This window comes from Scleropages formosus, chromosome 11 (assembly GCF_900964775.1).
Source record: "Scleropages formosus chromosome 11, fSclFor1.1, whole genome shotgun sequence".
NCBI lineage: Eukaryota > Metazoa > Chordata > Actinopteri > Osteoglossiformes > Osteoglossidae > Scleropages > Scleropages formosus.
Genome location: NC_041816.1, coordinates 14,737,818 through 14,756,238, shown reverse-complemented (window position 1 = coordinate 14,756,238; position 18,421 = coordinate 14,737,818). Strand labels below are relative to the sequence as shown.

At 40.4% G+C, this 18,421-nt stretch overlaps 1 protein-coding gene across 1 annotated transcript; it reads left to right on the top strand.

Annotated features, from left to right (window-relative positions):
• The first annotated feature begins 748 nt into the window (after positions 1 to 748).
• Positions 749 to 17,915, top strand: st8sia2 (ST8 alpha-N-acetyl-neuraminide alpha-2,8-sialyltransferase 2). Its single transcript, XM_018763258.2, has 6 exons — positions 749 to 1,241; positions 4,782 to 4,838; positions 12,992 to 13,123; positions 13,212 to 13,469; positions 14,886 to 15,179; positions 16,095 to 17,915. The coding sequence occupies exons 1-6, from the start codon at positions 1,150 to 1,152 to the stop codon at positions 16,405 to 16,407; spliced, it is 1,146 nt and encodes a 381-aa protein (XP_018618774.1). The 5' UTR covers positions 749 to 1,149; the 3' UTR covers positions 16,408 to 17,915.
• Positions 17,916 to 18,421: the final 506 nt, after the last annotated feature.

Genomic DNA, 18,421 nt, shown 5'->3' with positions numbered 1-18,421 from the left:
AGCATAGACAAAGATACACACCATGAACAGCTGGTAGTGTAGTGGTTAGAGTTACTGCCTTTGGATCCAAAGTTGCACGTTTGATTCCCCACGTCGGGCTGAAATACCCGTGAGCAAGGTAACTTACCCTAAAAATTGCTTCAGTAAAAAATTTCCCTGCTGTAAGTAAATGGGCAAAAAGAGTAACATAAATTAGAGAAAAGTGTCAGCTAAATCAGTAATTTAAAAAAAAAAAAAAAAAAACTGTTGCACTATTTCAGCCTACTTGGAGTTTGCTCGTGTTCCCATGCGATCATATCCATCCATGTTTCCTCTCACAGCCCAAAGACGTGTTTCAGGTGAGTCCCGCTCTGTGTGTGTGTGCACGTGCCAGCTCTAGTATAGGCTCCAGCCCACCGTGGCCGTGTGTACTGAATTATGAATAAACAATGCCTGATAACAGATGGACTGGATAAATAACAATTTCATAATTGTTTACATACATTTTTTTTTTAAAAATCACAGTTGACGGGTTCCTTTATGTATTCGTTATCAATCGTGTAGAAATTAAACACGCATGAGTGAAGTCATACATTTATTTATTTATTTATTTATTATTTTAATCAACTGACCATTCCGCTTAGAGAGTAGTTTTGGGAGTGGTGCCCACGGACCGTTTTGCCCGGACCTCTACGCGCTGTGTGACGCGACCGCTCGAAATGAGGTTAGCGGGCTGCCGGAGCGGCTGCTGCGCCTTTAAACCCCATTTAGTATCTGATGCTCCACTTCCCCGCCGAAGGTCCCGCGTGGAGGATCTCACACAGTCGCGTTCAAAGTTTGCACGCGCTCGAGCGTGAACGGAGCTGGAGGAGGGACGGGAGCTCGCACACCGAGCGAGAGAAAGAAAGAGAGAGAGAGAGAGAGAGAGAGAGAGCACCGGCTGCCGCGGCTGGCAGAGCGCCTTCTTCTCTCAGGAGCCACAACGCCGGGTTTAGCGCGGGCAGGGAGGGACTGAACCTGCGCTGAGGTACAGTCATTAACGGGGACGCTGACACGGCGCCCGATAAGAGCAGATGCTCGCGTGCCGCCCTGGGAACTTGATGGGCTCGTGCCGCCGCGCGTCCGTCCTCGAGCTCGCCCTCACGCGCCAGGCTCGCGCCCTGCGCTGTCATGACCGCGTCCTTTCGGTCGCTGGTGTTCGGGAGCGCGGCTCTGCTCGCCCTTTTCTTCATTGTCACTGACATTTGGCAAGTTGGACTCTGGTAAGTGTTACAGAGTCGTGCGCCGTTCTGTTTCTATTTATGCATTTCTGAGGAGCTGTTCAGCAGACGGGGTCTGATGATATAATATAACTCACTGGGACCGACACATTTAGCACCGTCCGAGTTCTCAGTAAGTCTTTCTACTCACTCTGCCGCCAGTATTACAGTATATGGATTTTTCTCTGCCTAGCAGTGCGTTCAAAACTCAACTTGACCGAAACAAGCGTTTGCGGTCAACTCTCTTCTAGTAGTCTTACGAATAATGTTCTCCCCGCTCACCTCCGCGTCGCCTCTATATAGTAGGGCACAGTGGCCGTTTCTTTATTTTATTATACCTTGACTTTTACTTTTTTTTTCCATTTTTTATGCACTTTCCATCCATCCATCCATCCATCCATCCATTTTTGTCCAGGGCACAGCCTTTTCTGGAAAAAAAAGGGAGTTAAACAGGCTCCACCCAAAGGACACCAGTCCATCGCAGGGCGTGTATCTTCAGCTGTGTTTCCCAAATAAATCACCTAAATGTTTCCTGCAGTAGGGGTGCGGTGGCGCAGTGGGTTGGACCGCAGTCCCGCTCTCCGGTGGGTCTGGGGTTCGAGTCCCGCTTGGGGTGCCTTGCGACGGACTGGCGTCCCGTCCTGGGTGTGTCCCCTGCCCCTCCGGCCTTACGCCCTCTGTTACCGGGTAGGCTCCGGTTCCCCCGTGACCCCGTATGGGATGTGCGGTTCTGAAAATGTGTGTGTGTGTGTGTGTTTCCTGCAGTCATATCCTTCAGATGAAGTCATTTTAAAAGTAGTGGTGTCATTTTTCTTGCTCTAGTGAAATCTGTGTGTGAGCAGCGGGTCTCTGGACAGTGATTGTTGAAATCACACACTCCATTTGTGCAGGTCCTCTTGCTCCACATCCCAGATAACTATTAAAGTCAAGAGACTGACTTTTTAGCTTGTACAGGGGGTGAAACCTGTGACTTTCTTGGACAGTGGAATAGACCACACGTTTCCTGCTGGACTGCTACACAGTTTAGCCGGATGTCTTGATTTCCTATACTAAAGGAACCTCTTCTATTAGTTCAGGATGTTTTTCAGCAATTCTTGGATTTTTTGAAAAAAAAAGAAAAAAATATTGGCAATTCTGGACTCTCTTCCTATATTTAAATATCTGGATTGCTGTTATTGTTATAGTGGGGACCATCTTTAAGAAGGTTTTCACATTTTGCCTCTGAGGTTCAGTACTGTCCACAATGCAGAGATATGGTATGGGCCAAGTGGAAGTCAACCCATAGCGACTACTCGCATGGTTTTCAAGGCAAGTCAAGGAGGAAACAGAGGTGGGTTGCCAGGTCCTTCCTCTGCATGGTTGGGGAGGCAAACACAGGAAGAAAGACAGGGCCACCACACCCCAAGCAGGACTCAAACCCCAGCCCTGCCACACAGAAAGGCACCGACCAAACCCACTGCACCACCGCGCCCCCCGTAATGCAGGGGTAAAGGGTTAAAAATAAACCGCAAAGATAATAAAGAACAGCAGTGTGACCTTAAATCAATGGCATCGTGACCACACAAACCAGCCATTGCTGTATGTCTGCATGACAGTCTTTGAGAGTCTGCTCTCACTTCCAGTGTGTCTTGTTTGTTCAACGAAATCTCATTCATTTCAAAGGACTGTTTACTGGATGGCTGTGGATGGTAGGAAATTAATGTTTGATCTGTTAGTGAAAATGGTGGGGGGGGGGGGCTTGAGGCAAAAGAATTGGTTTCCTTTCTTCAACTGTTATCAGGACCAGTGGATAAAATTCAACAGACTCCATAGATAGTAGGCTTTCCTGTATTTGTGTGCATGTTTACTTATGGCTGTCAGCAACCTCTGGGGAAAATGTCACCTAATCTATCCAAAATTACAAATGCAGATTTTGTCGAGATTAATAAAATTAATAGAAGAGTGAAAGAAATATATTAGCTGACACCTTTGTCCAAGGCCACTTGCAACAGTTTACCCTTTGATGCCCTGGGATGTTCTCACTCTGAATACGCTGATCAGGGATATTATAGGGTGGCATGGTGGCACAGTGAGTAGCGCTGCTGTCTCACAGCACCTGGGTAGGGTGAGAGAATGTGGGTTCAATCCCCACTCAGTCTGTATGGAGGTTGCATGTCCTCCCTGTATCTGTGTGGGTTTCTTCTGGGTGCTCTGGTTTCCTCCCAAAGACATGCTGTTCAGGTTCCCCTGTAGTGTGTGAGTGACGCAGAGAGAGTGTGTTTCACTGATGTATGGATGAGTGACCCATTCTAAGTAGTGTATCTAGCAGTGTGAGTCACCTTGGTGAATAAGGTGTGTGGGGTAGTAACACTACATAGTATCCATTGTATGTAGCTTTGGAGAAAAGCATTTGCTAAGTGAATAAATGTAAATATTACAATGGGTGTGGAGATGTGAACTTGCAATCTCTTGATTGTAAGCCAAGGGCTACCCCATAGCAGGTGGCATAGGATTTAGTGGCTCAGTCGAAGGAAGTTGCACTTTATTAATGCGTAATATAAAGTAACTGTACCTAGCTATTTTTATTTGTCATGTGTCAGTGGTATTCATTTTTAGAAAATGCTAAAAAAGGCAACTTGACACAAGTAAATTTTCACACCTCATTTGAAACATTGCAGTTGCTAAGAAAAGAAACATAACAGTCAAAGGAGTTGACAGCGTTCACTGGCTTATTTCACTGCTCAAAACTGTAATTTTGAAGCATGTCAAGAAGTATACAGTTGTCAAGTAGATGAGAAACAGCCATCCGTTGTGCTTTCAAACAGTGTGTAGTATTCATTGTAGCATGATAGGTGCAGATGTGAAAGCAGCTGCATCTGAAATGTTGATTTCCCAACTGTTTGCAGTGGGACAAGAATAAGGACAGTCAATCACAAAGTAAAGATGACTGCGGTGGTACTGTACTTATGAAAATCTCTTTAAGTACTATTGGACAGATTTGCTGTTAACAGGCTCTATTGTTATTTGACAAGTTTTTGACTAAGAGTATTTTGGTTGTAACTGCAGCTTTGGAATTTTAATTGTGGATTGTAGATGGTTCATTTAATGTTGGGCTGTTCTTGTCACTTATAATAAATCATTATTAAATGGCACTTCTGTTTTTACCTTTCATACACTCATTATTAATTACTGCTTATTAATTTCAGGGCCGTAGGGATCTGGAGCCTATGCCAGAATAGGGTACCAGGCAGTGAAAACCCTGGGCAGGATGCCTGTCTGTCGTAGAGCAATCACACACTCTCATTCACCTGTGTGTGGACATACTAAGGGCTGTTTAGAGTCACCAGTTACCTTAAATATGCCTTTGGATAGTGGGAGGAAACCAGGACACCTGGGGGATATCTACAGAAACATGGGGAGATCATATAAACTATACACAAATGGACACATTTACATGACACCTGTGTTCTCTTGTGCCCTAGTTTTTTGCTTTAAGCTATTCCAGCTGTATATTTTTCTGCTAATAAAGAATGACGTAAAACTTTTATGTTTTCTTTTGTTTAGGAATCATGGAGACATTGGGAAATTATACTTGCAGACCTTCCCTCCCAAGTCTAACAGGTTCGTTTCCGCTCGCTGTTTGGTCTGAATTTTTATTTCTAGCTACCGTGTGTCCTTGGTGTGCACTGAGAACATTCCCAACATCTTTTGTTAGGTTCATAATACACAGTCAAGCATTCTCTAATTCAGTCATTTGCTGTCCTCATGAGCTTCAGTTTAGAAATAAAATGGGGAAAATGTCACCTAATCTACCACCTAATCTAATCACCATCCCCAGTAAAAACTCATTAAGTTGCCTGTTTCCATAGAAATATACGAAATCTCTGGTTTAACATGCAGTATGGTTCTCCAAATTATACTTATTTAATTAGACAATCTGTCCAAGCCCCAATTAGAAACTGAGCTTTTACAGTGTTTTAACATCTGAAGTGAATTGGTTTTTTGTATATTTTGTTTCTGCTTTAAAACCATGTGTTATGAAAACAGTGGAATCACTTGCATCCTTCTCAGAAATATAAACCATTGATTCACAGGGGCTGTAATTTCAGTTAATATTTCAGATAATGCATAAGCCCACTTTAGTTGCAGTTCCGTGAAACAATCCTTAATTTCTTTTATTCTCAACTTAAGAGCTAAAACAGCTTCCAGAGTACTGGCTAAGGAAAATTTGATTGGTCCTGCTGGAAGGGTAATGTTTGTTGGAATAGGATTTTTATGATTACTATACCATATTGGTGCATGAACATTTATTGCACAGCTTTGGGTAAAACAATGCCTTATGTAATTTTTATGAGGTTAAAAACTTGCATGCACGCAATTTGAATGTAGTGAATAGACCCTGCAGAAAGGCAAGAGTAATTCTATCAGTAGTACAAAAAGCTAAAATGTTACTAAGTTACAGCTTTACAAAGAGATTATGACAACAAGTTGTACTTACATATTTTTTGCTTATGAAACTGGTATTTTTTTGCTAAAGAATAAGGAATCAGACATCTCGTTGGTGAATGCATACTGTGAGCCGTCATGCAATGCATTTTTCTCTTTTTGAAGAAGATTAAAAAGGAATAGTTTTGACTGAAAGTCAGTCACGGTTTACACAGTTTTTTTGTGTAGTTAAGTCATGCATGTATAAATATTTAGTGATGCACTATAGCCTTATTTCTCTATTGGTGCAGGATATATAGAGTTTATTGAATTCATATGGATGAATTCAAAGTTTCCACTTTTTAAATTGTAATAAATCTGATGCTGTATTAGAAATTTGGCTTGGCGTGATTCAGACCTTCCTGTCAGACCACTTCCTCAAGGATCTGTCATTCTTCTTAAACAGAACAAAATCCTTTTCCTCTTTAATTTCATGGTCAGTGCCATGAAAGAGGTCCACTTTGCTCTCTTTACTTAAAAATATATTTTCTGCGGTTTGCAGAGAGGCATGTTTCCACTGCGAAGCATAGTACAGTACCATCTGGGCAATGTGGCAAGGAATTGTTCTCAGTGTATAGCTGGCTGTCTTATAAGCTGAGCACTGCTGAACATGAAATGGGCCCTTGGGTGAGTTCAATACGTGATTGTCATAGAAATTTTTTTTTCCCAATAATATGTTTCCAGGAACATGCCATGCAACTTATCTCACTGGTATGAAGATTAACAAAAGATTTCCTTGGACACAAAAATATGTTTCACTGACTTTTATGAGTAAAGTCATCTCACTGGCTTTATGCAAGGCAGTATAGAAGAAACCTTTCCATTCCCTTACTAAAAGGTGTTTTTCCCCATTTGTCCTTGTGTTAGAGATTTTCACTGAATTTACATTTACAACAGATAACTGCTTGTACTGTATTTTGTTTGCCTTTTACTTTTGCTGGCATAAGGTTTTTTTTAGCAGTGTTTAAGATTTCCTATTCATTTAGCAAGCGTGTGTCAGTATAAAGGTGTTGATCAGTGTTTTGTTAGGCTCTTGATCCTGCCTTCTCAAGATAACTGCTAATGAGCATCACAATTAGTTCTACATAAAATTTTTGAAATTACGGAAACTTTATTCTATGCAAAATGAAGCAACTGAGCTCAAGCAATTTCTCCAAGAGCTATAAAGTCTAAGAAACTCTCATGACATGTACAGGGCTTAGTAACACTTAGTAACATCTCTTATACACTGCCTGGCCAAAAAAAAGTCACACACTCTAATATTTTGCTGGACTGCCTTTTGCTTTGATTACGGCACACATTCGCAGTGGCATCGTTTTGATAAGCTTATGCCAACATTTATTTCCATCCAGAGTTGCATTCATTTCTCACCAAGATCTTGTATTGATGATTGGAGAGTCGGATCGCTGTATAGTCTTCTCCAGCACATCCCAAAGATTCTCAATGATGTTAAGGTCTGGACTCTGTGGTGGCCAGTTCATGTGTGAAAATGAAGTCTCAGGCTCCCTGAACCACTCTTTCACAATTTGAGCCCGAAGAATCCTGGCATTGTCATCTTGGAATATGCCCATGCCATCAGAGAAGAAAAAAATCCATTGATGGAAAAACATGGTCATTCAGTATATTCAGGTAGTCAACTGATCTAATTTTTTGGGCACATAACGTTGCTGAACCTAGACCTGACCAACTGAAGCAACCCCAGATCATAATACTGCTCCCACAGGCTTGTACGGTAGGCACTAGGCATGATGGGTGCATCACTTGATCCGTCTCTCTTCTTACCCTGATGCACCCATCACTCTGGAACAGGGTAAATCTGGACTCATCAGACCACATGACCTTTTTCCATTGCTCCAGAGTCCAATCTTTATGCTCCCTAGAAAACTGAAGCCTTTTTTTCCAATTAGCCTCACTGATGAGTGGTCTTCCTAAGGCTACACAGCTGTTTAGTCCCAATCCCTTGAGTTCTCTTCGCATTGTGTGTGTGGGTATGTTCTTACTTTCACTATTAAATATAGCCGTGAGTTCTACTGTTGTTTTTTAACAATTTGATTTCACCAAACGTTCAAGTGATCTCCCATCACGATCATTCAAGATTTTTTTCCGACCACATTTCTTCCTCGAAGATGATGGTTCACCACTATCCTTCCCTGTTTTAATGCGTTGAACAGTTCTTCACTCAATTTTAGTAGTTTCAGCAACCTCCTTAGTTGTTTTCTTTGCTTAATGCAGGCCAGAAATTTGACCCTTCTGAAACAGAGTAACATCTTTTCCACAACCACAGGATATGTCTTCCGACATGGTTGTTTCAGAAATGAGAAGCTACTCACTGCATCAGTTAGGGTTAAATAACTTGTTGCCAGCTGAAATATATACATCACTGCAGTAATTATCCAATGGGAGGCTCTTAGCTATTTGCTTAGTTAAATCCAGGTGGTGACTTTTTTTTGGCCGGGCAGTGTATCTTCTAGGTCTTAACACACTTTCATAATGTATGCTGTACAGTAGTATAGGATATTCAAGGTGAAACAGGTTCCCTTTATCCCAGTCAGTATTTTGGGGGTGCACCCTGTGAGGTATCATACTGATATAATTATACAGCCACTGTAGTGTGTGATAGGGTTTGCACCGAGTAGTCGATTTGTCTACTTTACTGCTCTGCGATGACGCCTAAAGCTTGATGTCAACTAGTCGCTGATCACGTGATTATGACACTAAGAGCATGGATGCCTCCAAGAAGACAACAGGTAAGGAGCCTGGTGGGTCATTGCAGCAAACTAACAGCAGTTCATCAAGTGTGTGCAAATACTTCACTACAGATAAAGCCTGTGCTACCATCACTTGCAAAATATGCAAGTCTGTCCTGAAGTACAACAAAAGTACAAGTACAATGCACACTCATCTGAAAATGGGCATCCGGCATTAACACTAGCAGAGGAACAATCGAAATCGGTCCGTGTACTACATTGCGTTCATTGTTTTTTGATTCGAAACTGAAAAACAAAATACGAATTATGATACCTTCATTCATTTTTTGTCTTAAAAATGAAAAACAAATTATGAATTAACTAGCAGAAAAATGAAAAGCGGTGGTGCGAGACGACATGGGTTTCCATTACGATTCGTCCGTGTGTTGTGTTGTGGAGTTTGCAAGTTCTCCCTGTGTCTGCGTGGGTTTCCTCTGGGTGCTCCGGTTTCCTCCCACAGTCCAAAGACATGCTGTTCAGGTTCACCCACAGTGTGTGAGTGACAGAAAGAGTGTGTTCCACTGATGTATGGATGAGCGACCCAGTAAGTAGTGTATCTAGGAGTGTAAGTCACCTTGGTGAATAAGGTGTGTGGGCTCATAACACTACATAGAGTTCAGTGGAAGTTGCTGTAGAAAAGAGTCTGCTAAATAAATAAACAAACGTAAACGTCTAACAAATAGCCTAACCTGGACGTAAAAATTAGCTTTATTGGCAGTCTTTTCTTTGGAAAAAATTTTCATTCTGGAGCCATTTGCACAAATAATAAATAATATGATAGAAACTAGAGCAACATATTCAGAGATCGCAGACAATCTAGTACAACAGGGTGCTGCACGGGGTTCTTCTGCAATGAGTGTCCGAAGATTTTGTGCTCAGCACAACATTGTAAGAAGAAGACACTCTTGCTGCTTTTGAAAAGCACCTAGTGATCCACATGAAGTTATGGTCAATAACTCTGAGCGAAGGCAGCATGTTTGATGAAGCCACTGATGGATTATGCACGGTTTCAATTCGCTTACATGCAGGTTCTTCAAGAATACCAGAAAACAAAATAGATCAAAGTCAAAAAATAACACGGCAAGAAACTATAAATGAGGCATATTTTAAATATTTTACATTTTGAGCAAAAAAAGGTTTTTAAACATAGTTAATTCATAATTCGTTTTTCATTCTTAAAACAAAAAACAATAAAAAAAAACTGCATTTTTTTTTAACCCAGCTACGATGTCCCCTCTTATCTGTTTTGTATATAATATATATATGTATATATATGTATATATAACAGCTGTATATATATCCTATGTATGAGCTTTCTGTTGTCAGCATTTGCATTCCGTTCAAGAATACAGATTCAGATTGTCGATTGTTGCAAAGCATTCCCTTCTCCTGTGTTTTTATTCATGACATCATCAGCGACCAGTCAACGTTGACTCAACTTTCATCACATAACTGTCGACTTTAAAAAATCTGAAGTCGTGCAACCCCAAATGTGTGACCCTTTTTATGAAATAATCATACCCTGAGATATGACAGTTGAAATGATGAGAGTACAGCTTGATGAGGAGTTTTGCTTTATACCTCTGCTTTGTCTTATGAGGCATTTGTACTCATTTAGAAGGGCTGAATTTAGATTTTGTGCATTTATAGACAGCTGAGTGGAGCAAGACATTTGCATTCATTCTTTTAGCAGATGCTATTCTCCAAAGTGTTGTACAATGATTGCTAAGTTGTACTCGGCTAACGCCTTTGTGTTAACACCATGTATTTGTATTTGTGAGGGAACCCCCCTGGAACATGGGAAGAACTTTACAGTGAACCTATGCCCAGCTCTGTGAGACACCATGTCAGCTTGTTTAGAGAGTGTTAATTTATTGGCATTACTTTAATTGATTTCTTTTATCTTTTTAGTTCTTTTTGTTTTTTTGCAGCATTGGATAATGCACAAACTTAAATCAGTATGTAAACTCTTTGTATCATGTGTTCTGTTTGTGATTAAGTATTAAATGTACATAATAGTAGTGGGTCTGGGGTTCGAGTCTTGCTTGGGGTGCTTTGTAGCGAACTGTCGTCCCTTCCAGGGTGTGTCCCCTCCCCATCCAGCCTTGTGCCCTGTGTTGCCCGGTTAGGCTCCGGTTCGCTGTGACCCTGCTCGGGACAAGTGGTTGTAGACATTGTGCGTGTGTGTAATAGTTACCAAAGAGCTGAAAGAGCTCAGGTGGACAGAAAAACAGTCTTACAGAGAAATTAATGAATGGAAACTGCCTTGTTAAGTGGCACTATGGTAACCAATGGTAATTATTGAGGTAATTGTCTACATTGTATTGGGATTTGGTGATATTTTAGCATATGTGGGTGTCATTTTTTGGGGCTCTGAAACCCATCTTTTTTCCTCTTGAAACTGCTGGTAATTACTGTATTTCTCAGTTATGCCAATTCACCTTTCAAAGGGTTTTTGAGGAATTAATTACTTATAAGTTGGGGGAAGCAGTTTTCCTTACAGTTTTACTTAAATATTTTAAGGTGTGACTGTAGAGGTGGACAATGGTCCAAGGGTTTCACAACAATGAAGCACTTGAATGTAGGACAGCTGGTAGTAGAGTGGTTAGCATTACTGCCTGTGGATCCAAAGGTTACTGGTTCAATCCCCCCTTCTAGCTGTAGTACTCTTGAGCAAGGTACTTAACCTAAATTGCTCCAGTAAAATCAGCCAGCTGTATAAAGGGTAAATAATTGTAAGTTGTTTTGGAGAAGAACATTGAGTAAATGTAAATAAGTGTTCATGCTTATGGCAGGCTATTTAGAGATTATTATGCCACCTGTCACAATCTACACCTAAGTTTCTAAACTTTAAGCTTTGTCCAAATCCTAAAATCCAAGAGTATATTGGTATGCAGCTTTGGGTGTTCTGAGAAACGGGATTACCAGCTTTAAATTCTGGTTTTTGAAAATGTAAAAAAGACTTCATAACTTCACAAAGAAGAAGCTTTGTACTTTCTGCTTCTACAGTGCCGGCAAGTGGAAAATGGATAGGTCAAATGTCAGCTTTAACCATTCAGCTTTATAAAGTTTGACCTATAAAAGATACAAATTCTCATTCTATCAGTTCAGAATATTGGAGCTCAGCTGCTGTTTATCGTGTAGTCTACACATTGATTTTATCGACAAGAATTATACCAATACCATAGCCAATACCCTTGCATGTCCTGAATTTGATATGTGAAGCCAGTTTCTATAAAGTCAATGCAAAATGGGATGTTATCTAGTTTTGGAGCAGGTACTGTGACATGAACATCCAATTGAACTAATTTAATGCAGGTTATTAGCCACATTGTGCCAACCTGAAAACACCCTGTCCTAGTGCTTCTAAGACACATGTAATGTGTCAAAGGCTCAACAATTGAAGAAAGGAGCTGGAATTTAATTTAAAAGGAATTGTTTCAGAAAAATCTGTTTTATGTCATTTCCCTGACTACATACCAGGGACGCTGCTTGGAGTTGAAACTTAATGACAGTGATTTTAGAAATCCAGACTTGATGTATTATCCTGTATTTTAAAATGTGTATTTATATTACAATTCTTTTGTTAGTTACGCAAAAATATATAATGCAGCAGCCTGTTTCTGTGATGAGTAAATTTTTCAGACAACCAAGACACTTCCATACATCAAAGTGTCATAGGACCCTGAAGATACTCAACAAAGCATAAGATAATGCATTAACGTGCTCTTAAAAAGTCAATTTGTTAGCTGTTTTGCTTATTAAAACCTTTTATACTAAAGCAATAATTTTTTATTAAAATTATTGGTGGGGCCAGCTGTTGTTATAATAATAATGTTGTTATGAATTGTCTTGGGTATTGTGAAGTCTGACCTCTTCTGCTGCCGCAGTGGCATCAGCCATAATATTCCCTGCTGAAGGTGTGAGGACTGCAACGTTGCTTTTCTCTGGTAAAACACCGGTCTCTGATTAGCTTAAATTAGAGGCATCGCTTTACTCCTGTTCTTCCCTTCAGATTTAACACAGAAAAAATAGTAACACCAGCCATTTTTCTAAATTTCTTTTTGAAACTCCAAACTTCATGTGTTATAGTAATTCCTAGAAACATAACAGTTGCTTAGTTTTAAATAAACTGTAGTGAATTTACTGCATTATTTCCAAATAACCGTGCTTTTGGACCACATCCTTCTGTGACCTTGTAATGCAACTGACAGCATTTATTAATGTAGATCACAGTGATTACACACACACACACACAGTTTCTGAACCACTTGTCCCATACGGGGTCGCGGGGAACCGGAGCCTAACCCAGTAACTCAGGGCGTAAGGCTGGAGGGGGAGGGGACGCACCCAGGACGGGACACGAGTCCATCGCATGGCATCCCAAATGGGACTCGAACCCCAGACCCACCGGAGAGCAGGACCCGGTCCAACCCACTGCGCCACCGCGCCCCCCTTAATAGTGATTACATGATACCGAATTTTTTCATACTGCAGTTCATTTAGTAAATTGGTGCATGGTGTTCTCATCTCTAAATTCAGAACTCTTGTCCTGGAGTCAAATCCTTCTCAAGGATCTGATGCTACAGACCATAAGCCCTCTCCTTCAACAAGCAACACCACACAATCTTCCTCCAACTGGAACTTCAACAAGACTCTTTCAGACTTAATAAGGTAACTTCTTCAGTTCTGGCTCTTTCTCCTCGCATTGCAGTTGTTCATTTTGTGAGTTATTGTTCATTTTGAGTTGTTTCTTTTCAAGGAGGAACATCTTGAAGTTTTTCGATGCTGAGCGGGACATATCGATACTGAAGGGGATTTTGAAGCCTGGAGATGTGATCCATTATGTTTTTGATCGCCAAAGCACTTTGAATGTCCCCAACGAGCTGTATGAGCTCCTTCCCAGAGTGTCACCTCTAAAAAACCAATTTTACAAGCGCTGTGCTATTGTGGGAAACTCAGGCATCCTGCTGAACAGCAGCTGTGGGCAAGAGATTGACTCCAATGACTTTGTCATCAGGTAAAATTAAAAGAAGGATATATCTGCTTTTATCAAGGTCCTTACCTTGAATAGATACTGTAAAAATGTCATTTAAACAGGTGTATCAGTTTAAGAACAAACCTGATATTGTTAGTTGCTTTTCACAATAGATAATAATAAATCTAATTTATTATTCCTTTTTTTATAATTATAATTAATTTGTTTTTGGCAGCAGTACTGGGCGTGCAACTTTGTCAAACCCTGATGCACTTTCAGCGCTTAAGTATAGCGCGACATGGCTTGAGTATAACGTTAAACTGAAGAATGAGTCCGTATTTTTCAAAATTCTTTTCTTTCGTTTTTCTTTACCACGAAAAGTTACAGCAGGCAGTTGTTTGTAGTTCTTTTCTATGAAAGGGGTGTTATTTAATGTCAGACTTGTGGACAGGCTCATTTTGAAAGCTGCCAAAGGTAAACTGCTCATTAAGATAACAAACCACTTGTGTCTGGGAATGCAGTGCTATTAAAACAGATGATTGGTTCCTGTGAGATTTTTCTGTTGTACCATGAGCTACTACCGTGGTGTTATTTTGGTGCTTTGTGTCACTGAGCCAGTGTCTCTGCAGGGCCTCTCACACCAGCGAATACATGTCGGGTTGGTCCACCGTTACATCAGTTTACTGTACAAGACTGAGACCCAAAGCTTCTCAGTTTCACACTCAAGTCTGTGTAGGTTGTTATGTTTTCACTGCAGGTTTGCTTATTTGCTGGGACCTCCTAGTGTCTCTATACATAAATAATAAATGTTTTGATTTTACAAAGGTAAGCATTTTAAAGACAATCGTCTCAGTAAGCAACCAGTAACTGACAGATATGGCGACCTAACGAAAGTGCGTGCTCCTACAGGAATATGAATAATATTTTCATATATCAGCCATATGGACAAGAACAAATTAGCTGGAAAAGTTAACGTAGCATTACTATAAGTTTCGTGTGTGTGGACACAAATAACAGACGTGAATACCGTTGGTTCTTGTATTCTTTGTTGTCCTCTGCTTTCAGCCCCTCAGTTACACCTAAGCTACTTGTAATGTAGGGAGATTTGATATATGTTTAATTTTTTTATCTTTAATTTTCTTTGAGCAGCCGTCTCTGTAGTCTGTTGGCTTGGACAACCTGTAAGGGCTTAGCTCACAAGAGGTTGTCAGCTGTTGAGAAAGAACAAGCTGAAGCATTTCCTGAAATGTACTGGCGGTGTACGTCAGATGGGGCTGAGGTGTCCCGTTTTCCTCTTTTTACACCAGTTTTCTTTCAGGCAATTTAACTTCTAGCTCCTGTGTTTAAATGAATTAAGTGCGGACGAGAAACTCTTCTTGTGCCTTGTATTCGGTAATAGTTGCACAGGTTGCATGGTTATCTTAGCTAGGCGCTCCGTCATTGCGATTTTCTTCCCAGGTGTAACCTGGCTCCAGTGGAGGAGTACGAGCAAGATGTGGGCCATCGCACCAGCCTGGTGACCATGAACCCCTCAGTGGTACAACGTGCTTTCCAGGACCTGGCCAGCGAGCAGTGGAAGGGGCGCTTCTTACGGCGACTGCAGGGCCTCAATGGCAGTGTGTTGTGGATCCCAGCCTTCATGGCCAAGGGTGGCGAGGAGCGTGTGGCCTGGGCCGTGCGCCTTATCTTGCAGCACGCTATCAACGTGCACACAGCTTTCCCTTCACTGCGCTTGCTGCACGCCGTCAGAGGGTAACACAAGCCTTGGAGCTGTCAATGAAGCTGTTCTTTTAACTGGTTTCGAAAAGATGTCAGACATGAGCACAGCTGTCACCTGGTGATGTAGCAGTTCATTTGTACTGTACCCATTAAAATAGTAAAGTGGAAAGAATAAAATGGAATCTTAAATAGCTATCACACCAGCCCAAACAAAGCCTGAAAAGGCATTATAATTCAAACTGAAAACCAGTGGGATGCTGCAGGATTCAGTATTCATAATCCATTCCTGAGGATAAATTGTACCACAAGGAAAAATATGGTAATCACTTTACTATTTTGGCTGGCATTTACACAGAAAACAAGGCTTTTCTAATTGTTGTAAATAGCACATCTTGTTGACTCTGTGGGTTTTAAGACAACCCATCATATTCACTATTTGCCATCATAGCAAATTTAATACTGCATTTCAGGGTATAGGTCCAGGAAACACAAATGCAGACTTTTATCTGTATCCCTGCTTTTCATTAAAACTGAATATCCTGCAAATGAAGACACTTTAGAATGGGCTTGTTTTTCCTCCAGTTTCATTGTTATGCTCCAGATGATGTTTTTTTTTTTTTAAAAAAAAAGAATGTCTTTCTCCTGCCAACCTGCACCTGGTACACAGTGCAGGTGTGCCAAGTGATCACTCCAACTGCACACATCGAGATGTATAAACCAACTGAGACCAGGCTGTTGAAGGCGGTTTGAACACAGCTAAAAAAAGGAGGGCATTCATGAAAAATGCATAGCTTTTGGGGAAATAAAGGTTACTTGCGCTCAAAAAGCATAATATTGTGTATTAGGATACATTATTCCATTGCATAACAGCATGGTGCAACACTTTCTTATTAAAGTATTCCTTCAAAGAAGCTGTTGCTGTCTCTAAGCCTTATGTTCTTTTTCCAGGTACTGGCTAACAAACAACGTCCAAATTAAGAGGCCAACGACAGGTCTGCTGATGTACACCATGGCCACGCGTTTTTGTGAGCAAATCCATCTGTACGGGTTTTGGCCCTTCCTCCTTGGCCCGCACGGAAACCCAGTTAAGTACCACTACTATGATGCTCTGACGTACGAGTACACATCCCAGGTGGGCCCACACACAATGCCGCTGGAGTTTGAGACACTGAGGGCACTTCACAGACAGGGGGCACTGCGTTTACACACCGGGGCATGTAATGTTGGAATGCAGACCATAAGCAAAGAAGGGCTTGGCTAAGTACACAGCAAGTGGAGGACTCTGGGAACAGGCTGAGATGTACAAACCACCCTGGGAACAGGGCTGAGTGAATGTTCACAAGGTACACAAGGAGAAGAATAACTATAGCTCACTGAGAGAACAGAGGCTGGTTTTATGCTTTGATTGATGATCAGTTTGTATAAAGTTGTGACTTGTTTTCTAGAGTGCCTAGTTTTTTAATAAATTGTAGCTTTTTTTGTATTTATTTCAGATTTACTTCCAGCATTGCGTTTTTTTTTTTATCAAGGACACAGATAAATCTTTAAGTGGATTGTGTGTGCAATCGAGTTTTATGTCAATAATGCATGGGCTGTTATGAATGACAGTGTTTTTGTTTATTGTCTGTATTGTCTGCCTATTTTGTCTGCCTATTGTTTGGGATGAGGCCAAAGAAAAACATCGAGCTTAGTGAATAGTAAGACATAATGACTTCATTAATGTTACTCATCCTCAAGTAGGACTGCTGCCCATTCCAACACTATGTTGCCAGTGATAAGTAGAATACAATTTACCAAACCAGTCCAGTTCATTGTCAACAACCACTTATCCCTTTGTATGTTATTTTTTGGGAGGAGGTAGCTCAAGCAATTGTAATATGAGGAGAATTTCAGCCCACATCTTTGTTTTTAGTTTCCATAGCGCTACTTTGCCACAAGACAGGTTTTAAGATCCTGTCATTTACTCCAATCATAAGCATTAATTTAATGACAGAAACACATGCTGCAAATTTAGGTTTCATATGTGTTTTATGAATGCTGGTCATTTTATACAGGACTCACAATTTACAACAGTTTAGCAGAAGTTTACTATGGTGACAGTATTTCTAGTTCCATGTTTTTGTTCATGATATGGCTCTTCTGTGAATAGGAACAAAAATCTATTTAAATATTACTAGTGGACTGCATGTTTATCAGAAACTGCTTCCATTTAATTATTTGAATATGCTTTTTCTCCAAATTCTACAAAACCTCTAATTGCTTTATGCAGTATAGGATCTGCACATGGAATAACAGGAAAGCAAAGACATAAATCCTCTACACACCCATTTTACATAGATATATTTAGACAATAACCAAATTATTCTTTAAACTTTCTTCCTCAGTATGTTAAATGTTCAAAATTTGCCTGCCTGATTTTTTGTGTGAACTGCACATCAATGTATTTCTCACTCGATCATAGCGGTGTTCTAATAAAAATCTGTCAGATGTTTCTTGCATTTGACATATGTCTTAGAAATTCAATATTTTATAAAGCCATCTTTTGATCTGTACAGCACTCTGTCAAAGTTCAGCAAAATCAGTATGAGCTAATATTTTCTTTATATTTTTTAACCATTACAAGTAGAGATTATACTTTGAGTTAATGTGCTTTGATGTTAAAAATAGAATTTTTTTTCCCAAGTGTGAGGAAGCTGTCTCTATTTATAAAAATAGCAAAACTCACTGAAACAAATTAAACCTCAGCCTGCTTTGAAGCCACTCGGTGGCATGAAGACTCAATTTCCACATTGCATTTTGCATACCTTGTGAACAGTATAAGGTTCTTTATGGATTTGCCGTATCAGGAATGGGTTTTTAAGTCATCTTTGTTCATTTCAGTGCTGAATCTCTGTATGCAGGTTTTCTCTGACTGATTTAACATTCCATTACAGTATATGTTAAAACTTTTAAAGTCATCTTTGCATCAAGGTGTATTTTTCCTTACCATTTACTCATTATAACAGCTAATATGTGGTGCAAATCCATAAGCATCACTGTAGCTTTTTCCTTAAAAACACACCTTCCTAAGACCATACTTTCTAAGTGGACACATTATGTATTAGTGTTTTTATTTTCATTTTCAATCATAGATACATGTTTAAATAGCTACCGTTCTGCATCCCATGTATTTATTTAAGCACTGTACCACTACAGACACTTTGTCCTAATAGTAGCTTCCAGTGTGTGCAGGATGACAGACTTTAAATCACCTCATGATTGCATGACAAAAGCAC